At 36.8% G+C, this 23,409-nt stretch overlaps 1 protein-coding gene across 10 annotated transcripts in view; it reads left to right on the top strand.

Annotated features, from left to right (window-relative positions):
• The window catches only part of ARHGAP12 (Rho GTPase activating protein 12), an 80,504-nt gene extending 60,452 nt beyond the window's left edge, over positions 1-20,052 (top strand). For 7 of the 10 annotated variants that reach the window (XM_026841851.1, XM_026841855.1, XM_026841860.1 and 4 more), the window contains 10 exons: positions 783-864; positions 7,715-7,819; positions 8,165-8,263; positions 10,864-10,972; positions 11,995-12,114; positions 15,004-15,102; positions 17,225-17,302; positions 18,144-18,278; positions 18,560-18,662; positions 19,093-20,052. In XM_026841851.1, coding sequence (XP_026697652.1) covers positions 783-864; positions 7,715-7,819; positions 8,165-8,263; positions 10,864-10,972; positions 11,995-12,114; positions 15,004-15,102; positions 17,225-17,302; positions 18,144-18,278; positions 18,560-18,662; positions 19,093-19,267 — 1,105 coding nt within the window. In that variant the 3' untranslated portion in view covers positions 19,268-20,052. The remainder of the gene's footprint in view (positions 1-782; positions 865-7,714; positions 7,820-8,164; positions 8,264-10,863; positions 10,973-11,994; positions 12,115-15,003; positions 15,103-17,224; positions 17,303-18,143; positions 18,279-18,559; positions 18,663-19,092) is intronic. The other 3 variants (XM_026841857.1, XM_026841854.1, XM_026841852.1) reach the window with 2 other exon arrangements.
• The last annotated feature ends 3,357 nt before the right edge of the window (positions 20,053-23,409 follow it).

The raw sequence follows: 23,409 nt of genomic DNA, 5'->3' as shown, positions 1-23,409 counted from the left end.
GTACATCTGACCCCCAGTTTGGTTCCTCAGAGCTGCTCCTAACTGCTTGGTGGAAAGGGTGGACAGTGACTCATGTAAGCTGCTCCTGATACAGTATATTCTCACCATTTATGTAGCATCTGTTGGAATCATTGATCAGAATTACTGCGCTGCTGTACAGAAAGATGCAACATGGCCATCCTGTCACTTGAGAGCTGTTGAATAATAATTCATGTTTGGGCAATGGGAATAGATTGTCAGGGCTTGTCAAGACTTATATTTTTTTAACCTCAGGAGGACAGATACTCAGACATAACAGCAAATAGTCAGACAGCTGGAACAACTCATTTGTTCTTTTTCTGCATTGTTTAGATGTGTAGCATGTATTTTATTGGCAGTGTAAATGAGTTTATTATGTAAACATGGAACACTTGCATCCCAGTTAGATGTGATCAATCAGTTTCAGAACTATGTGGTACTTTGGCATAATATACTAAGTACACAGTAGGCTGAGCATTCCAGATTAGCCCCTTTCAGATGATAATTGTATGGTGTTTCTCTTGGTGAATTGCTTCCACTACTAATTAGCTTTGTTTGATTTAGACTTTGATGGTCAGGCTGGGACTGTTAACATATGGTCCCTTCTACAAATATGATAGCAATTAACACTAGCTGATGGCACTAATGACTGTATATATGCTTAAGTATATTAACATACAGGCCAGCTGGGCAACAGTGATTGACAGTTTAAATATCTACTTTCAAAGTCAATTTATCTTAGATTTGTTTACAAATATTTACAGAAAGAATTGGATGTCGTCATGGGCAGTATTACAAGGTTCGTCACTGCTGTTCACTAAAACTCAAGGAAGTGGAACTGGATGGGTAAGCTCAGGAACAACCCTCGCCCTCATTTAAGTGTTAATCACATAAAGCACAATAAATTAAAGCCCTCTTATTTGTAGGTCTTAAATACTGATATGCATGCATAATTTAGAAAAAAATAAGTGTCTGTAAATTCGCAGGAAAGGAAATGTAACACTTATGGTGTAGAATGAGGAGAAAACCAGGTGTACTTATATTTCAGAAACATTTTCATATTTGATAGGTAAGAAACTGCTAGAGGTATTCAGTTGCCCTGTAAGCTTAACATTTTTGCTGCAGGACAAATATTTTTCTATTCCTCACTAATGTGTTTGTCTAAACTGTTTGTTTTACCATTCTTGGATATTTTTTCATAAACTCCAGGTAATTTTGAATGTGACATATCACATGTAATAAAGTAGTCTGACACTTGGCTTGTTGCATTGGACTACTTGAATAATGAAGTATTGTTGTTGAATTTAGTCTTTGCCTTTCATATTTTGTTTGCTATCTGCGTAGTGCATGAGAAGTATTTGTATCTATTTCATTGTCTGATGAAGACCTTAAGAGAAACATCACACTGATGTTGATGATTATTCAATTTTTATATAATCTGTCATTTAATAGCAAATTTAATTATAGTGCTATATTTATCCAGCTGTATTCCTACACAAGTAGTTATAGAAATGGTTCTTTATGACTTACCTAGTTTTGGAGGTCTGACTTAAACTGTGTGGATCTGCTGTAATAACTAGAGGTCAGATTCAGTATTTGTTATTCCAGTTTGTGTTGTCTTGATGTGCTTTGTTGATCTTTCTACTTGGCTCACTTCTTCCTGCTGTGCTGCTTTTTGCATAGTGAATTGGTATTGACAATTCTTTTCTAAAGCATTGAGTTTGTTTCACAGCGTAGAAGGGGTGATTGGAAAAAAAATGGGTGAGGATGGATAAATAACATTTGGGGTGAAGAGAAAGGAAAGAGTAAAGTTGGGCAAAATGGTCAAGCAAAAGGAAAAGGGAAGGAAATAGAATAAAGGCATGAGATAAGGTAAATTATGTTGTCTGGTAGGAATTGCACTTGACTTCTGCAATTTACTTTTATAGCTAAGGATCCAAAAAGTACTTATAAAACTAAAGTCTATTATGCATGTTTGGGAAGTAAAAAATTTCACCTGAGTAACTAATCAAGTTTCAAAAACTATTACAGCTACTAATAGTCCAAATGTAGCTGTAGGTCAAAAAAACAGCAACTATATGTTGATATCATTAAAATATCAGTGCTAAACTAAGATACTGTTTATGAATGTATGATACTGTTAGGAATGAATGTGGCCCAAATGAATTATCTATGAAATATAACAATTTTTGTTTATTGCTTAGGAATACTAATGTAAGTTGTGTTACACCTTTCAAATAGTTATTTGGTGGGGGGGAAAAAAAAGGCATAAATTCTTTTGATAATTTAAATGGAGCAAAAGTATCATAGTCACGGTATTTCTGTACAACACTGCCAGGTATTGGACCTGGATCAGCAAAACAAATATCAACAGTATGAACAGAATAAGGTGAAACTGGAAATATTAGAGAACATCTTTCAAGGACTTTTTGTTGTGTGCCTGCATATTAGCAGTTGACTTTGTAAATATATAATTAAATATTCAGCACACACTCTTTTTACCCTCTGCGTAGGAACGTTTTATGGGGGTGTTAAAAATTCCACTTCACATCACAAACTTTGATTTGTGTCAGTATTTTAGTAAGGTAAAGTCAAGTCTAACAGTTTGACATATGATAAGAATTACATTTCTTCTTCATCTTATGAGAAGAAGATTTTTTTTTTTAGTGTTCATCTGGTGATTGATATAACCATATCTTTTTTTGGTGTGCATTGTTTTGTGACTTCATCACTTTTCTTCCTTTTTCTCATCAAGTCATTTTGCCAAGGGAGCTCAATTCCTGAGCTCCTCCTCTCGCTGCTTTCTTCTTGGAAAAATGCTCTCAGTCGTCGACCTGCTGTCACCTATGTAAACACTGACCAAGTTTCAGCTATCACTGTATGTGTTCTTGTTGCATGCCTCTTGTCACTGTAAGGCTATTTGCCACTAATCTTGAAAGTAAATTTGAATTTTTCCAAGGTTTAAGTTTTGTCACTTCATATAACACCCGTGTATCCTGTTTGCTGTTTTCTGAAAGTCATCCCAGGTGCAAATTAACACAAGTGTATTGCAGTAATCCTGTAACTGTTCTAATGGAGCAAAGTAAAAATTGCTTCTGCTTCATCAGTGACAGAATTATAATCCTAAATTTGTCTACTATTTGATTCACTAATGTCTTGACTAATGAACAGTATGATATGGTCAGTTTTTTAACAGATGTTTTATGTCTAATTCTCTAACACAACTAATTTAGGATGTTTGTAAGATGCCGCTGATACCTTTGATAAAATGATGTACATGTTGTTGGTTAATTCTAGCTATAATTAGAATACTCAAATGTAATTGTTATGTGTAAAAAGCTGAAAGAAAAAGAGCTCAAGGATGTTCTGGCTATATGCCATGTACATGTAAATTTGTAGGACTCTTGTATACAAAATTTAAGCATCTATAGTCATGGTTTGAAGTGTAGATGCCAAGCATAGGAGTGTTGCATCAGCAACTGATAAAATGTTGGTAGGTAGTACGGTAGCTTGTTGCTCAAGGTGGATGAGGAGGAATTTAGATAATGATACTAGGGTTAGAAGAAACAAACAGGCTTGATTGGTTGTATAATTGGTTTTTAATATCACTTTCTCAGCACTCTTGTCAGAATCAAACTAAAGCTTTCATGGAAGAAATCATATGCTGAAGACAGTAAAAGCAATGTTTCAGTAATTTGACAACTTGAGGATTTCGAAACATTGGTGATGTTTAAAACTATTTTGGTATCTTGGCTTGTATTTCTTGAAGAGTGGAGGGAGAGCTGTATGTTTTGAGCATAGTTAAGATTCCTGAAACTTATAGATTGACTATTTTGATGACCAGTACCTTAATTTTAAAATATTTTTCCTCTGGGGGGGGGAGTTATTGCAGGCTTATTCAATAAATCTCATGCTAAAAATTATGCAGCTGCCTTTTCTTTGTCAAATTCATTGCTATGTATCTGAAAGCCTGGAACTAATAATTTGTACACAGTTTGATATCCTTTAAAATGTTACTTTCTATAAGGAGATCTGGATTTTTTTTTTAATACGTCTTTTCACAGAAATTTCAGTTTTCAACTGTTGAAAGGAGGTGCGTCTCAACTTTTGGTGTTAGTTGTAATAGCTATTGCCAACTTTTAGTGATGGGGCTTCATACAACACAGCAAATGGTAACTGCTTAGAAGGATTCATCTATAACCTTCTGTAATAGGTGCATGTCTTCAGTGTCAGCTACAGTGGTGGTAAACCAAAGTTGGGTAAACTTCTTAGACATCAAGAAAATAAATGCTCTTCAAGGTTATTCTGGGCAAACTCTTGTTTACTGTTTTATACCACTGTGTTTATTACAGCCAAGGATGTTATATGTATGTTACTACAGTTCATTAGTATTGCACTGCCAATTATACAGGAGCTCAGATGATTATCTTGCAAACTATTTGGAATGCAAATACTCCTACCAGAGTCTGGTTTCAAAAACCTTTTATCACTTCGCTGTGACAGTAAAGAATATATTTTTCTGTTTCTGTTAAATCTGTAAGTTTTGAAGCTCCCTTACCAGTCAGAAAAGAGCATCTGTCTCCTCAGCTTTATTTCACCAGTCCATCCATGGGTGAGGAGAACTTGGAGTTGGTAGAATATTTTAATTCCAATTAGAAACAGAATTATGACAATAGCAGGTGTCATTTGTACATCCAAAGTCTTCCCATAAATAACATCCAATTCTGTTTCCAAAGAATGCTGGAATGTATTACAATACAGACTGGCTTGTCCTGTGGAGGCTTCCAGGACTTGGAGAACTCTCCTGAAAAGATTGAAAAGGCCTTCTATTGATGTCAGCATACATCTTCAAGTCAGTCCTTAAGCTACACAGCATCTACTATGTCTAAAGCAAAAAAACCCTCAACCTCCCTATTCATTCTAAAAATTAGTGTTCTCTGCCATATAACGGGCATAAGCACATCCCATGACTCTGCTTTTTTTTTTCTAGCAGAAGCTGTTAGAAGTGACTCCAGGGCAGCTTCATATATTGGACAGCTGGCAGCACCATGTATAGACCTCTCCCGCTTTCTGTCTCACACTGTTGCCCTTTCCAAACTTCCCAGACAGCTCAAAAGAGAAATCATTAAGAATAAGGTGTCTGCTCACTCAGTAAGAGCTGAATTGATCTGGATTAGTGCTGACTTGGTAGTTCACTCTGTTTTGAGATAGAAGAATTTGTCTAGGTGGCAGCAGATGCTAAAGTGAAAAGTTTTCTTTTTACTGCTCTCAACAAAAGCTGCTTGCTTCAGGAAGGTTTGATCTGCCTTTAGCTAACCCTTGTATACAGAGGGTCTGAGCAGCCCTGTACAGGACTTGTTCCTGGAAGCTTTCAGGAAGGGAAATGGCTGATGGCATCTTGTTTTCATACACCCAGGAGCAGAAAAGAACCTTGACAGGAAAGCTTATAGGAGAACTTGCATGCTAAACTTAACTTCTTTATTCAAAGACATTTTAAGTTTGTGATGAGTATATAATGTATTGGTATATCAGAGGAGCTTTTCAGAGAGACTGGATTGTTTGCTTGGGTTTCCCCATCACTGGATCTCACGCAGCAGTTTGAGCACTGCTTGTCTAAGGAGTGGGAGAAGACTTCTTTTTTTTTCCCCCTCTGAGAAATTTAGCTTCTAGTTTTTGGTTTGTTCTGTGCTTCTCTGAAATGCTGAAGGGAGTCAGGCCAAAAAGATGGGTAGAGTCCAAAGGTGTTTGAGGTAGTTCTGCGATCTGTCAGGTGGGGAATTCAGCAAGCTAATGTATTGGAGGGCTTTCCTTTTTGGGCAAAACAGCAGTGACCTGTTAAATTTTTTGTTGTTGTTTGTTGATTTTGCCTGTAGCAGGTCATCTCCTGTTCTTCTCATCATCATCTGGGTGGTGTTTTTAATGAATGTCTCCCCTGACCCTGCAGAGGACTTGGACACTAGTCTCCTGCTCTCTCCAGTGCCAAACTCTACACATTGATATCTCCCTACCATCCCCAGCACACAGCAAGATTGGTGTAGGCTGTCAGGAAGTGTGTGGCTGGGGCACTTTGGTTTTATGTGAAGCAGTTATATGAATCTCTCTTAAATAGGCAGCTGCTGCATAGCTGCCTACAACTGTAAGAGCCATAATGGCCCAGAGATTGTTCCTGTTCACTCCACTGCTTAGCTGAGCCTCTCTCAAAAACACTACTATAATCAATAAGAAATATTCTTGGATGATGTATCTGAGAATTAAGTTAGAAATAGAAGGGTTGGTTTGCTTGTCGTTTGGTTGGGTTTTTTTTCAAGTGCTGGTTGGCATTGGGTAAATTAGAAATATTCTCCTATTCTGATATTTCATGGGTAAAATAAAGAAGATGCTACTTTCCATTCAACACTTAATTGCCCTTAAGACTCAAGGCAGGGAGATATTCCAGTGGTAAACAGCCTTCCTAAAACACAATTAGCATTAATTAACATCCATGCTGGGAATTTAATCAGAAGCAACAGATCAGTTCTGTTTTCTGAACCGTTTTTTCTCCCTTTGGATACAGCTGTTCTTGTACAGACTGGGAACATGTGTTTGCAGCAAGGAGATTGTCCCGGGGCTTAGGGCCTCCAGAGCTGTCACGTCAATAGCATTCGCACATCAAAGACTTTTTAAAGAAGTAGAAATGAACCTTTCCGATGGATCAGATGCTACAAGCTTCCCCTAGAACTGCAGCATTAAATTTCTGTGCTACAACCAAGTGACTTACAGCTTTCCCTGCTCTGTGTCTTACTTATTTTACTCACAATTAGAGCTTTTTGTTTGTATGAGTCGTTGAACTGGTTTCCTTGAGGAATGGTATATCAAAGCCATGTGGTGTAGGTACAAACCCTAGAAAAAGTACTTTATTTTAACAAATTGTGATACCTAGTATAAACGTAAAAGTAGCATGTAAAAATAGCTCCCTGATGTTTTTCTTCAAGTTCTTTGAAGTGTTACTTGTGGGTTAAATGCTTTTTTAAATCACTTCAGTTATTAGCTGTTTGTTTAGTAGCTAGACAGTGAAATGGAGTTCTCTATACTTGCTAGGATATGCTCCAGTATTGCAATAGGAACAGTACAGAAGAATATAAAGTAATGTGAAAAGCATTGTTGGAAATACATATATTATGAAAATATAAAAACTGCAAGTGCTTTTTCAGAGCAGGAAGGATGCGATTCCTGTCTAGTAATGCTACTATTCCTGATCTGATTTTTGGTTTTGTATGCAATCACTGATTAACTGACAGAATGGATTTTTTTTTGTTCAGTTACTTATTAGTTAGTTCTTATTAGCTAGTTTTCTTTAACGTTTGGGTCTATCTTGACTGAAATCAAGCTACAATCAAATGCTGTATGCACTTCTGCCATTTGTGATGGGAAAAAGAGCTCTGCTAGAATCTGGTTGGCATTTAAAGTTATGGATTTTTAAGGGCTTTAAGCTGAGCAGCTTTTAATAGACATGCTTAAAGAGTGTTTTGTGTCGGTGTTTTGGGTTTTGTTTTCCTGCTATCATGCCTGTTGATTTGTAGCAAATTACTGTATTTGTATTATGTTGTATAAATAAATGTAAATAATATGTTATATCTAGAGGATTGCAAGACTGTGTACCTGTTAGGAGTTTCTTTCTTTGTTTTTAAGTTTTTCATGATTGTTCCTTTTTTTCCAGAAGTTTGGTGTCAATCAGTCTAAGCCAGAATTTACAGTGGATCTCAAAGGAGCATTGATTGACTGGGCCTCAAAGGACAAATCCAGCAAAAAGAATGTTATTGAGGTGAAATATTTTATTTAAATGCAGAATTCTATGTACTTTAATTAATGACTTAAGAAATTTTATCTAAACTTAAAAACTTCAATTGAGTTTTCTACGTTTCTTCCTTCTCAAATGTAGATGTATCTTAGTACCTGCAAGAAATGTCGATTTTTAATATGTCTGTACAGGATATGCTTTTAAATTTTAAGCAGACTGTTATTTACTGTTTTCACTGGTAAGTGTTCTTGAGTGACTATATAATATCTAAAAGTTATGCCAGGGAGAAGTTTAATTTGATTTAAGTAGTTTCACTTTTTAATTCTAGTGTGTTTATCAATTCTGATATCTGTTTTTATTTCTTTAAAGCTAAAAACCCGCCAAGGAACTGAGCTCTTAATTCAGTCTGATAATGACAGCTTTATTAATGAATGGTATAAAGTTCTTAACTATACCATCAACAATCAGGTATGTGTTTGAATTGTGAAGGCTCTATTTTCAAGGTAGTGTTATTTAGTAAAATAATGGATGTAGTGTCTCCTAGTGCTTCACGTACATCTTAGTTTCCTGATTTTCTTGAGTGTGGGTAGGAGGTTAAAGATATGGTGGTTCCTAGTGGTGACAAGTGAAATATAAATAATAGTTGCAAAGGAAGAAGAATGGCCCAGTGGTTTAGGAACCAGGAGATGTGGCTTGATCTCAAGCTCAGAAATGAGCTTCCTTCTGTGGCCAAATACTTGTTCTGTCTCAGTGACCTGAAAGGTTCTGACAGAGAGGGAGTAAAGGCGGGAGGACACCCAAGGAAGTGCTCCATGACACATGTTGATCTGCTTTTGATACTGCTGTTCACTTAAGGCTGCACTAAAGTGTGAATTAAAAGCCCTGGCAAAATACTGTATTATGTCATCTTACTGGACAGCATAATGAAACTATTTAATCAACAGAAAAGCGATCAAGTATTTACTCTTGATATTGCCAAACAAGATTTGCCATCTTTGAATTCAGAAGAAGTTGGAGATCTTGGAGAAAATATTCCTCTCATATACACTTGACTTCATTTGTATTCTTAATTTTTATAGTTACAGGCCTGGTGGCTGCTCATAAGCTGCATTTATGTTGCTTTCCATGTCAGCCAGTGGCCTCCATTTCTCTTGGTTCTGATAGTGGTTTACACATATGGGTGTTTTCCACCCAAACACAGCAGACTGATATGAATGGTTTAGTTTCCTTCTGAGTGCTCATGGTTTAGGCTCCTAATCTTCTCTATCCTGGTATGAAAATGTCATGACCCTTAATAACCAGGTAAGGCAGTCACTCAGCAATACCCTTCTCCTGTCTGCCCAGTGTCATGCTACTGGGGCCACTTCTTCCCTGCTTAAATATAAATGAAGATGGAAAGGCTGAGAGATGCTGTAATGCGAATGAGGTGTTACGTGTTAGGTTGAGGAAGCGCATAATGGAATAGGGAGAGTTTATCAGTGCTCTGGAGAAATAGTGATATATTACTGCTGGGAGCTGGTAGCCAGGAGACCCAAGACTTAAAAGGTAAGAGCTCAGAAAGTACATTATTAGACTACCTGATAATATGGAGCACTGAAGCTTTGGGTACAAAAATCCATCAGATCTGAAGCAAACTTCTAATTTTGGTAACTTCATGGCAATAGTGGCTGTGAATCTCTTGCCCAGGACAGAGGGTCCAGCTCTAGTGTGATGAGATATTCCTCAAAAGAAGGTACAGATTAGATTCTGGTCTCTTTGCACCTTCAGGCTGCTGTTGTGGCAATATGCTGTACAAGAGGAATAGCTGTCTGCAAAGGATATGGCTGCTCTTTTTTACATACAGAATTTTTCAAGTGATTAGATTGCACTTGTTCCATAATCCAAACTAGAATCCAGGTGTGTGGGTTATTTTTCCCAAAGCAGTTAATGGTTTCAAAATTATCAGTTCTAAAAAGCTTTGAGGCTTCTTGGAGAGCACTGTCCAAAATGTGTCAGTGGCAGAGGGATATTTAGTGGGGACATTAAATGGACAATTGAATATATTGAACTTTAATGTGTAAAAAGGCTATCCAAAGCTTTTGAAAAACAACAAGGAATGCAGATGTTTAAAGCTAATATCTACCCTTCAAGATAAAGTGCAGCTTAGTCGATGAGGTCATGCTTCTGCTCATTTAATGCTCTGGAGTATGCAGCCTTGCCTTATTTTTAAAATGTCCTTCCTTGTAGCAAAAGACACTGTACAGTCAGATTTTTGTAACTTCATAGAAGTCAAATTCACTTTAGTAGAAGTGAAGGAAGAAATACATGGTTTTGGAAGGGAGTATGTTGCACTGAGACCAGAGGAGGTCCCTTTTCCTATTTTCTGATATGTCCGCAGTCATGCGTGTAGCATAGGTGTGAGGCTGCAGGTGGGCTGTTTTAACAGACTCTGGTATCTGCCTCCATGCTACAATACAGTCTACATTGTCACTTGACTGTGTTAAATGAGAATATGCCGAGAGCAGTAATGCAGTGCAAGAATTTTAGGTTCTGGTATATTTACTTTTTCAGGAGTGAATTTGGCATATCTTTTGACAGTGTAGAATTTTCCAACTGGTTAGTTCTATTTTCTATTAAAAAAAAATTATAGAGATAGGATAAATGGTCTAGAACTGGTTTTTAGACTCTTATCAGTCAGGTGCTTCTGTAGCAGGCTGTGAAATAGCTGATGTTTGTCTACTGGATTTGACAAAAACCCCCCAAACCCCAAACAACCCAACATTTCTGTTGCTTATTGCTTGATGTACTGAAGTATTATCTTGAAAGGCTGCTTGTACCTTATTCTGTCTCCAGCAAAACTTTATTGGGTCTTATGATCAAATAGTGTTTCTCAAAGTGATTCATTCTGCCAGTGAGAATGGGGTAATCTCTGAAGATCTTTTAGCTTCTAGAGTTCAGGAAAGAACAAATTAAATGTCATTATAGGGAAAAAATGTATACTGTAGAACTATCTACAGGAAATGTTTGTTTAATGCTATATTCTGTGAATTGGCAAACTGATCACTTGTGTATCTTCTTAAATCTAATAGGTAGTAGAGTCTGATGAAGCATTAGAAGATGATGTACCAGATTCCCCTGGGGTTGAAAAACAAGACAAAGAAAAAGAGAAAGAGAATAAAGACTCAAAGAAACTTCGTTGTGAGTTGAAAATTTTCCATTAATTGATTTTAGCAGTGCCAACTTATTTTCTGAACCTTCAGTGTTATGTGTAAATAGAACAGAAGTCAAAAGGGCAGCTAGAAATTTAAACTACTGAAGTCTGGAAACAGGCTTTTATATACTTCATTCTACATCTTGGTGCTAGATAATAGATTTTCTTCCATGTTTCATTAATCATACTTGAAAAAAGAAAAAAAAACAACCAAATGTCTACCTCCTGCTGTATGACACATGAAAAACAGGAGAATAGACAGTAGTGTAAGGGATTATTTTCAAAGTGTTGTCAAAATGTACAGGAGCAATTTGATTTTTGTTTTCTCTGACTTGTATAAATGGTTTTGAATAAGAATTCTTTTGTCCTTTTATGCGCTCGAATAAAACTTTTGTTTTTTGTCTGTGGTACAGCATCTGTAAATATTTGCACTGTTAACTTAAACTGCAATTTTGATGAGTTGCTAATGTTGTTATATTGGCTCATGTAAAGAAACTAAAAATTTTTAACTACACCTTTAGAATTTTAGAGCTAAATTTCTTTTAGGTGCAGAAACTTTGTTCTGTGCACAAAATTGTGCACAGAACAAAATTAATCAGGCAGACTATTTTCTGTCTTTTTCTTTTGGGCCTTATTTGTAATTTTCAAGAAAGTATTTCTTTCAAAATAGTTAACTTGATGAAAGGCAGGACTGGTTTTGAAATAGTTATATGGTTAAAATTCCACATAAATTCCACATGTAAGCAAGCTACAATTTAGTTACCTTCACAGGCAACACTTAGTTTTACAAGATTTTTGTGACAGTGTTGTTCCTTGGTAGTTTGAAAAATGTCTGCTATTTACACGGATTTCCAAGAAGTTAAGGAAAAAAAATACAGATGCATTGCAAATTTGTATAATTTTTAATGTGGTTTTGAGCTTAATTTTTTTTCTAAAAGGTTGGTGCCTTGGTAGATAAATGCAGTGTTGGTTCTGTGGATATTCATGCTAAATGCATTTCTCTTTTCAGCAGTGAAAGCACCTAGCAATATAGATTCCACAGATCAGAAGAAGACCAAAACGAAGCTCAAAAAGTTTCTTACACGACGCCCTACGTTACAAGCTGTCCGTGAAAAAGGCTACATTAAGGGTAAATGAACCTTTTTAACAAAGGAAATAATTTGAAAAGCTGAATTTAGTGGTTCATGTGTAAAATGGGGTTAAAATGGTCCCGTTTTAGAGTAAAACACATATATATAGCTGGTTTAACAAAAGTCTTCGATGTATAGTGTAACTGGTGATTGATACTCTTCTGAGCACTGCTACTAGCCGCTAAACTTCATGCAGGATGTCCTCTCCTTCAGCTCATTACTGACAAAATGACAGTGAAAAATGGCAGGCCTGGGAGCCTGTTTGGACTTGGAGTGCTGCTTAGCTAGAGAGTCTATTTGGTCTGCTCTTCTGAGCTGGAAACTTCAGATAGCTTGTAATTGTTTGTGCATGCAAGGGAGAGAAACATCGTTTGGGTATAAAGCTGAATGCATGTGCTCATCTGTTTCATAAGGGTGTTTTAGTCTGAGTGGAACCAGACAATTGTGCCATCCCATAAGAAATGAAATATTTAGACAAACCAGGATGAGGCTAAAGGAATCTGAACTTAAACATATTTTTCCCCCTAACCTATTTTGAATGTATACTTTAAGTGTTTCACAAACAATGAGTCTTACAGATATTCTTGAATCAAATTTATGAAAGTATTGATTTCCATTTGTCACACTTGTAGAAACTTTGAGAGAACATTTGCACAAGTTTAAGTTAATGTGTTTGTGTAAATTATTGACTTGGTACTCACTGTAAATCTTTATTTATTTGTATGCTTTAGCAGGACTTGTAGGTGGTGCTCTACTAGGGTCAAAATAGCATATGGGTAGGCAAATATCAGACCAAATCCTACTGTGATTTGCCTAACTACCTACTTTAACAGGTGTGCTTCTGTTGCATGTGGCGTTTGATATATTTGTGTATCTGCAAATATAATTTAACTGTAAATTATGGAATTTTTGTTTGGGATAAGAAGCCATTATTCCCAGATTTTGACGTTTTGCTCTGCTTTACAGCTTAGTATTCATGTCATGGCTCAGTGACATAACTTCTGACATTAGCAACAGTGAACACTAAGCCAAGTTTAATTTGTACACATGCGTGCTGATGATTGGATTTTTAATAAAGACATTAAGGAATGAAGAGTTTGTTTTTATTTAAAAGCATGGTGTAAATTTTAAAAGTTGGATCTGCACTGTACAGTTTTACATTTACTGTATGAATGAAAAACACAGAAGTCTTTATGTAAAAGCCAGTGTACTTTTGTGGCTGCTACAGAACAAGCTTAGTAAATGGAAAACTTGGCAAACCCAGTATGAGCAGAAAAAATAATGAAAAGTTCTAATAAAAAAACCCAACACTTGAAACAGCATGCACTAAGCAGAGAAGTAACTGTGCTACATGGAAAAACAAAATTACAAAATTTACTTTAAAATGAGAGGGGTAAAAATTATTTCTCTAAATGTGGAAATTATTAAAGTCAGAGGCAATTGTAGCAAATCAGTTTGTTACTTGCTAGAATTCTCTTGTGCTACCTAATCTGCATTGCTTTACCTGCTACAGCTGCATGCTAGCCTGGCTTTCTACTGTGTGGGCTTTCTCAATCCCTTGCTACTGATTCTGCTTATACAGCTGGCTGTGTGAGTAGCAGCAGCAGGAGTGAGGTGTTGTGCGTCACTGGCCTTATACGCATACAGCTAATAATACCACTATATGCCAGTTTTCGTACTATATAATTGGTTTGGTGTGCTGTTGGATTTCCCAAAGCAAGTGGAAAAAATCAGATGCAAGTGTTGTTAATAAATCTACTTAAATTACTAAACACGAAAAATGGACTAGATGCTATGCATGATGTAAAGTCAAGAGCAGCTTCTCTCTTGCATAAGCTCTGAAGTAAGATCTACTGGATACCACGAAGATGACCACTTCATCTTATTTAACAGATTAAAAAGAACCAAACCAAAATTTTCTTCCCTTTAAGAGTATGAGCTTTGCTTCTCTATCTCAAAACCCTATTTTTTTGGGGGGGGGGCATCTGTTATTTGGGCGTCTTTGAAGACCATAGAAATGGGTCAGATTTTGCTGATAACATAATCAGAACGACAAGAGTTAATGTGTTGCTGAAATACACTGAGACACTGCAAGAATCTGTTCTCTGCCTGCCTAAGCTCATTTTCGTTTTTGTTCCAGTTTATGACAGAAAACATTCCCCCTGGATTGTGTAGTTTTGATATGACTCAAAATTACCTTTGACCATAAATATCTGTATTTAGATTTCAACCTTGCAGCCAGGTTGCATATGCATAGTCATACTTGCATCCATTCAAAGCTCTGTGATCTCAAGGTCTGTCATTTACAATTTCATGTCAGAATTTAAAAGTGTTAGAAGTTAAAGACTCAACATGAAAGTAAATTAATATGTAATGCTGGTTTAAACAGTAGCTGCAATAAAAAATGAAATTTTACAGCATTTTTTTTTTGCAAGCAATGCCATTTTTCCCCCCAAGAAATGCTGTATTATGCCAAAAATAAACTTTTGCTTAAAGTTTATTATCTCTGTTCAGAAATGTAACAAAGATTACAGTAAATGTATTTTGAACTTGGAACAGAAATGGAGTGTAATGGACATTTGAATTAATTGAATTTCTGATTATATGGCTCTTACAAGTATCTCCTGATGGATTAAAATTATTTCAGTAGCAAAATTTCCTTATTCAGAGACTCATGTTTGTGTAACTGCTGACATTCTTTCTTACTGGGAGCTTTTTCTTGCTGGGAGCTGCTGAGAGCTCTTTTCAATACTTCCCTATTTTCTCTCTAATACTGCAACAATTGTATCCAGTAGTCTTTGCCCTTTGTAGAGGTTTGTTTTAACCTGAACTAGTTCTGTCACTTGAGTCCTGTTCCACTGTAAATCAGTCTCTTTACTTGGTTCCAGATCAAGTGTTTGGTTCCAATCTCACCAGCTTGTGTCAAAGAGAAAACAGCACGGTGCCAAAGTTCGTGAAGCTGTGCATTGAGCATGTTGAGGAACATGGTATGGTTGAAGTTTTTTGTTTCCAAATCTCTCTTGGTCACCACACTATCTAATTTTGAACATTTTAGTCCTTAAAATGCTGTGGATTTATTTGGGGAAATTAATCTGAAACTTGTATCTGCAGTTAGCAATGAGTTTTTAAGAGGTGGGATGCAAAATGGGGAGAGGGGAGGAAAACCTGTATCTGAGGAAACTGATCTGCTTCAGTTTATTTCAAGCCGAGGAGAAGGCAGGACAGCCTCCTGGCAGCAAGGCTCTAAGGAAAGAGGGATTACAAGAAGTAATAGAAGAGCTCAGCCCATCAAGTTGGTTTTTTTTTCAGATGAAAAGAGAGACCGTCAAAATGCAGCCATTCATTTTTGGAAGGTTTACATATGCTAACAATCAGTTATATTAAAACTGTCTTGAAAAAAACTTCTAGGAAAAGATTGTGTTCCTGCTCTGTATATGCATTGACTGCCAGAAGACAAATCTTATCGGTTTGATGCCCTTCAGCCAGTTACACTGATTGCTATGTGAAATTTTGTGCAATTCTGGAGATATCAGTGTCCACATTGATTCTTTTTTTTTTTTTCTACTTTCATTGCAAATAAGTCTCTCCCGTGTAATAACTGAGAAAATTATATGTTCGAAAGCTACATGCAACATTCTGGGTTGTCTGATGTAAAGGACATCTTCACATTTTTGTTGAAAGTGTGTTGGTTGTGACTCCTGACTTGGCTGTAGTCTCTGCTGGTTTTCTTGCTTTTTTCTTGCTGTTGTCATTGCCCTATCTCTTGGAAAAGATGACTGAGAGGGGATTATGGAATCTCCATAATCATCATTCAGATATCTACCAGTCTGTTAATCTGAGAATATTCTCTTGAGAATCAGGGTAAGTGTTACAGGGGAATGTTACATGTGAATTTTAAGGCATCTTCCATGGGAACTTCATTTAGGATTTTGTTGCAGCCTGTAGTCCTCTTTCTTAATGCTGCTATTTTACGGCCTGGGAGGGGAAAAATAACTGCTTCCATTGCCTTGCCCCAGTTTGACAAACTGCCACCTTACTTGTAACAGCAGGCTTTATTCTGTTTGTGATCTGCAATTTATGAGAAAGGGGTTATTTTGCTTTTTTTTTTTTTTATTTTTTTTTTTTTAATTTTAAAGACAGGACTGCAGTGAAGATAGTGTTGAAGTGTTCCTTTTTTAAATACCTGAGGGGAAGCTGACAGAAATAAACAGCTTTTCTTTTTTTCCCCACTTCTCCAACTCTTCTTCCTACTGCCAGTACACTTCAAATCAGTTCTTTCTGTAAAGGAATGACTAGTGGATTATGGGGAAAAGGGATATGTCAGATGGTGCTGGTAACAGTGCTGTGTTGCATCAGACAACTCCTTGAGGAGCTACAGGGACTTGCAGGTATTCTGGCAACATTCACACTCTCAGTGGCACTGACTCACATGCTGCATTCAAGTGACGTTTCAATTAAATTCTTTACCTCCTAATCACTTCTGAGTAACTGCAGTAGCAACCACAGAGACACAGTTTTCTTCTTTTCTGGTTGAGTGTGCAATACTGTAAAAGCAAGGGCTACCCATTTTATTTTTGTAGGCTGTTGGGTAGTGATGAGTGTGCATGCACATCATTCCTTCTACATGCAAACCTGGTCACTTGACAACTTTGAGATGCTCTCTATGCATGACTTGATTTGATTTTTCTTTAACCATACATTAAAAAATTGAACATCCACAAAATACTTGGTTCTTGCATGTTGGACTCTCATATGTTCCCTGTCCACCACCACCAAGAGCATCTTAAATGAGACACCTAGTCTCATTGGGGAAACTTGAACCTGTTGCCTCATTACTACTGTTTAGCGGTGTAGGAAGTTTTAGAGATTACTTTGAGCTTGATGCTACCAAACTGTCAGCAAACTAAACCTCCTGATATGCCCTGCCCATCAAAAAAGCTAGTTTAACTTATTTTTTTCTTTTGTTTTTGTTGAACCAAGTGTTCTTTGTTACAAGGTGGGTTTCTTTTGATTTTAATTTTGCTGAGTAGATCTATAAAGAAGGAGCCTAATGATTTCAGAATCCATACATGTGTAAGGTATTAAAATGGATTTATCCCTTTGTTTTAGGATTAGATGTTGATGGCTTATATCGAGTTAGTGGCAATCTTGCAGTGATACAGAAGCTAAGATTTGCAGTCAATCATGGTAAGCTCCCTTCAACTATATTGTAGTTGTGTTGTATATTTTCAGACTGTTGAAGTTCAGAAAGCCCAGGAAAAATTTTTCTTAATGTATAACTACAGTTGTTCATGAGAAATGATTGTCATCTTGAATGTAAAATTACTTCAGGATTGCAAAATTTAGTGTGTAGTATACAGCATTTGAAAAACAGCATCCTGGAGGTTTGGTCTTATGTGGAGCATAGAGGCATTGCTGTAACACAGTTCTAAAGAAAGGCTGCAATAGAACTGCAGGGTGGGAGGGTGATTTCAAGCAAGATAATTCAATACCTAATGGAAAAACAGTAAACATATTAAGCTTCCACTAGCACTAAAATTGTATGCTAATGCTTTTCAGGGAGATTTGCTATTGCCTTTTAGTATGGGGGTGCTTAGCTCCCCTTTGCCATGCATAGGGTGTATAAAACCCTTTAATGTGGGTATATCTTAGTGTTTTGTTCAGTGGGAATTGAAAGGCAACTTGCAACTTCCGAGAGGACAGTAGCCCATCTAACAGTCTGACCTCTCATTTCCTGACTGATAGGGTCTAACAGTAAACTGTTATGTCAGCAGCTCCTGTTCCACTTATGTGTAGAAGAGCTGCATGTAGTGCAGTAGGTAGAGTTTGGACATCTCTCTCTAGTGGCTGAGTTTTTGTATCCCCTTTTACACTGCTGCAGCTCTGTATCCCAGCAGGGAATAGGCTGAAGCAAAGGAAGTCTTCACTGCTTTAAAAGCACTAAGTATGGAAGAGTAGTTAAGTTTATTTTTCAAAAAATGGCTTTTTGTAGTTAAATTAACACTAATTATTCATTTTTTTCTCTCAGATGAGAAACTAGACTTGAATGACAGTAAATGGGAAGATATACATGTCATCACAGGAGCTCTAAAGATGTTTTTCAGAGAATTGCCAGAGCCGCTGTTCACTTATAATCACTTCAACGACTTTGTCAATGCAATTAGTAAGTCAGGAAGACATGTGTGTGCATTTTGTATAATTTCTGCTTAATATGTACAATTCATTTAATTATTTTGGACGGTAAAAGAATATTTTGGTTGTGAACGTCTGCAAGGCCTCACTGAACTTGCCTGTTGGTAATGGACGGTCCTGCCAGGAGATGGCAGTATTTTATCTCATATCAGCACTGCAAAACGTTCTCTTATTCCCATTCCCTGTTAGATTTTATGCTAAAGTTTAAACAAAAATACCGAACTTTTGTTTCTACACCTCATCCTTTTGCAGAACAAGAACCACGGCAGCGTGTCCATGCTGTTAAAGATTTAATCAAACAGTTGCCAAAACCAAATCAGGACACTATGCAGGTACTCTTTAGACACCTGAAGAGGTAAGTAGCAGATAGAAGGAAAAAAAACTTTGTATTGCTGATCCTCCCTTAAAACTAAATAAGCCAATTAAAAGTACTAAGTGACTATTTCCACTGCATTTTTCTTGTCTGTGTTGGCCTTGGTGTAAACAATATATCAATCTGTATTTATACAGGCTTGCAGAGCACCAAACAGACTTTAGACAATATGTGTCATAGTTGTGAGTTTTATCACCAAGTCCTTATGTTTGAAGGATTGAGAGAGGATCAGGAATAGCATTTCAAAACAAAACTTTTCTGTAGAGAGGGGAATCACAGCAGCTGTATGTCTTAATAGCAAGACTACTCAAATACTGTGAATAGTCACTTGCTTTGGACTCTCTTTTTTGGCATCCTAGTACTCTAACACTGGTAAGTCTCTTTATTTGTGTATTTCTTTTTTCTCTTTCAGAGTTGTAGAAAATGGAGAAAAGAACCGAATGACCTATCAAAGCGTAGCAATAGTTTTTGGTCCAACCTTGTTAAAACCAGAAAAAGAGACTGGTAACATAGCAGTCCACACAGTATACCAGAATCAGATTGTAGAATTAATTCTACTGGAATTGAATTCCATCTTTGGACGCTGACATTCTTCTTGGAGTAGAAACTGGAAGTGATGGGTTGGCAGCAGTACTCCATCCGAAGGAAAGTCTCTTGCTGTACATGATGTATTATGTCTGTGGACCAAGCAGCAACTTGTTTTTTGCACTTTTGGGGAGAGGAGAAATGTTTGACCACTTTAATGCGAATTAAAGACAACACTTTAGATTTCTTTGAAAAGTTCAATGTAAAAAGTGAATTGAACAGTTTATAAAGTAGCATTGGGAAAATGTAATATAGGTTCATACACTGGATTTCTTGGAGAGTAAAGCTATTAATCTCAAACTGGATAATCTGGAATTTAATCTTAAATTGTATCCACTTGACAGGGAAAAGTCCTACCAACTGGTATGAAAAAATTCAGTGAAGTTACATCTTTAGCTTGTGTATTACAACCTACTCAGATCTGTATGACACTTTTCCAGGGGGTTTCTGCATGCAGTGACTGTCTAAAACTTGCACTAACAGTTTGGCTTAGTTAATTCAAATCTAATTCCTCACTTGATATCTGCTGTCCTTTTTCCTTTTTTTCCCCTCCCTTTTTCTTTTTTTTTTTTTTTATGTTTTGTCTTCCTTTTTCCCCAGCAACCTTTCTGGAACTTCTTAGTTACTTTATAGAGCAGCACACTATTTCAAACACTGAACTTGTAAGGATATCCAGCAATGGATATTTGTTTTGTGGCATAATAGTTATATTTAATAAACATGTTCATTTTTTTCAGGGTATTTCCTGAGCTAAGTTTTGTGTTATACTGATTTAAAGGTAAAACCCTAAGTAAATACCAACTATAACACTGTGTGGAGTTCTTCATATAATGCTGTGGTAGTGGAAGTTTCTTGATGTAAATAGAGGCTGTCCTTTTGATTCTTGTATATAATTTGGTTCCTGTATAGTTTAAGAACACTTTAGTCACACATTTCTAATCATGGGTAGATTAGCTACAGTAGCATAATGTTTCCAGTGGATGTCTGGGTTTCAGCAGGGAAACAAGTTATGGGGAGGGAGGGGGGACCTAACTGTGTGCACTTTTAGATGTTAATTACATTTGCAGACAAATAGCTGTAATGCAAATGGTACTGGAGAAATACTGAGTGTGCTTGCTAAATTGTTAATGCACTACAAGAGGAGCCTTTTAGGTTATTTAATATGTACAGGATACATTAGAAAAAATGTATTATGAATTCTAACATCTACAAATAGTGAAACTCATGTTTTGATAGATAAATGTTTGATGGAATCCATGATGCTAAATTTAAGATTTTCTTTTTACATTAATGTAGAATAATTTGTAAAATTGGTTTTGAAAGATTTTGTTACAGGGATCATGGTCTGCTGAAGATTTTTTAAATGTATTTTTCTAGACTAACTGCTGTATCTGACATATTTGCTATGTCTAACCTGAATAAAGAGAACTGTTAGTTCTTTTAAGAGTTTGCCATTCCCGCTTCAGACAACATGAGCCCCCTTTAAACAGTAAGACTGATGTATCTTACTGCTTAGCATGGATACTACTTGTGGCAAAGAGTTGTCATACTGGATTAAAAGAGGAATGCTTACTTTATAACCTATTTTAGGAACTTCCCTGTCCCTTTCTTTAACAACTCAAATGCTAACATAAAGTTCAGAGAGGGCAGAAGTAAATTATGGATATAAATTTGCAGTCTTTAAAACTTCCCAACTTACTTGGAACCTATTGTACAGAAAGCAGATACACTGGGCAAATTATATTTCGCCTTTGATCTGTTGTACACCTTTCACAACGCAGTTCTGGCTTACAGCAAAGGGGATGTGTGGTGAAGTACTGAGGTGTAATCAGATGAACGGTACGAGAAGTTCATGAGCGTAGAGCTTGCATGAAAAGTCTTTGGAGATAAAAGAGAAGATGAGTTACCTTGTGGCTTTCTCACTGTCTTCTTGTGGTAATGGTGAAGTCTTGTGGTTTGTTGTAAAGCGACCTGGGTGAGAATTGTGAAAGCTCCATTTCGGTGTTGTCAGCCTCCCAGTAGGCTGTCAAATCGTAGCAGTGCCAAGTGGCAGGTGTGCCCCAAGCTACTAGACCATATCAACAAAGTTGGAATCTGTTGCTGTAGATTATTCAAATCCCCAACTTCAGCTGTAAAATAAAAAAAGAATTCCCACCACTGAAGGAGAGGGCTTATCCGCAGGTCACCTTTTCTGTACAAGTGTTACGTTTTTCAAAGAAAGAATGCCTTTTTAAAACAATTTGATAATGAGGATGTCACACTTTTCCTTGTATTCCCCCAAAATAAAGCATTTTGTTATTACAATATCTAGTATTTTTTTTGTGCAATGAGGTTGTCATATGTTTTGATGTTCTCATTTTTAGTTTGGGGAGGGGAGAGTGTTCTTTTAAAAAGAGGTGTAGCTAAACACTTGAAACATTGAGGAAGAGGAGGCCATCCAAGCTGATGGTATGCTTGTTGTGACTAACTTAAAACTGTTTATGTCAGCACATTGAGTTTCTTGACTACTTGAAATACCTTGTCTTGGTCCTGCAGTTAGCTTTAATTTAAAAAATCAAAACCAGATTTTTGCAGAAACACAGCAAGAGAAAGCAATTTGTATTAGATGAAACATAATTAAGTTTATATAATCCTCACTGGGCTTTAAATCAGATTTGGTTATAGCTTAAAACCAATTTAAAGATTGAATATAAACTCTTTTGCAGGTACTGGAGGTCCAATATTATGTATTGGTGCCAGTTGAACTTTTGTTCCAGCACTAGAGCTGTGTTCAGCTCTATAGCTCTGCAGCACAGTGTTAGTACCAAGCAACTCCCAGGCATTTCTTCACTTTAGAGCTGGAGAGAGAAGCGGATACAAAAAAAGACAAGGCAAATATACACAGTCCTTTCATGTAAATGATTTTTTTAAAAATCAGAGTTGCATGTATAAATAAACCTTCCTCTGTGCAAGTGGATAGGTCACGCTTACTGCCTAGACTTTCCTCCCCATCTTCACGGAAAGCCAAGATAAATTCCCTTTGTACTGAACCCATTGTATCCTGGCAAGTGAATCCTCGACTCACAGCACTGAAAGAGAAGGGAGTTTATAGGTAAGACAGTATTAGGTTATTTCTATTTGAAGCCCTGACTTTTTCCCCTTAAAGGGGACAGCTTTAAGTAATGCTATTTTCAGAATCAATTGGTTAATTCATAAGCCATAATGCAAACCAAGCACAGTGGGACATTCTGCTGGGCGAAGGGGGAGGTACAGCATGTCTAATGAGGCCTTCTGCAACTGCTGGGGAGAGGAGAGCTCCTCTGAAGAATCTTAATTAGTCTCCACAATTGCAAAGTTTTGTGGGCAAGCAGCTGGTAGGACTGGATCAGACCTTTACAAAAGTAGCCCTATGTGACTGTGGGACTTAAATGAACACTTCCCCCCCACAACCCCCACCCCATAACGTTCTTGTAAACAGAGCACTTGTAAAACAAGATCACACTGTGTAACAAACCAACATGAAAGAGATTCAGAGCAACTTGGCCTCTTGGTCCTTTTTATTGCTTTGAGAATTAAATGGTAGCTCTAATATTAGTTTCCTACAACCTTCCCAAATAGATTTGAGTTTAAGGTCCTTGGCTACTACTTTCTTTCAAAAGAAGAAATCTCTTTTCCATTCAACAAATTTAGAACTGCAAAGTGGAACAAGCAGGGATAGCATCAGGTTTGTTTCTTGTAGAACATAATCTCGCAGCTTATTGCCCTAAAATGTAGTTGGCTAGGGAAGGGGAGAGCAGATCCTTAACGTGGGAATGAGTAAATGCAAAATACTGAAGGCAACCAGACAAAGCAGGTGTGATGGACAAGCAAGAGAGCAAAGAAACAGTCACTTCAAAAATCTGCAGGAATCAAGATGAGAGACCTTTTTTTTTTTTTTTTTTTTTTTTTTTTTTTTTTTTTTTCTTTTCTCTTTTTCTTCTTGTCCTGTATCATACAATACAGATGAAGGCCTGGCTGTGTTTTGTAAGGGTAAGTTGCTCTGTAAACAGGTGGAGTTAAAGTGACATTGCAGAATGGCAGTGCCCACCTTTCTCCAGACTTTGTTCCAGAGTGGCTTCTATGTGCCAGCTCCTCAGTGATGCGCTTGTGTCCAGGTTCCCTTGAC

This window comes from Athene cunicularia (genome assembly GCF_003259725.1).
Source record: "Athene cunicularia isolate RWA chromosome 2 unlocalized genomic scaffold, athCun1 chr2_part1, whole genome shotgun sequence".
Lineage (NCBI taxonomy): Eukaryota > Metazoa > Chordata > Aves > Strigiformes > Strigidae > Athene > Athene cunicularia.
Note: the sequence above shows the minus strand (reverse complement) of the source record. Positions and strands in the feature narration are given on the sequence as shown.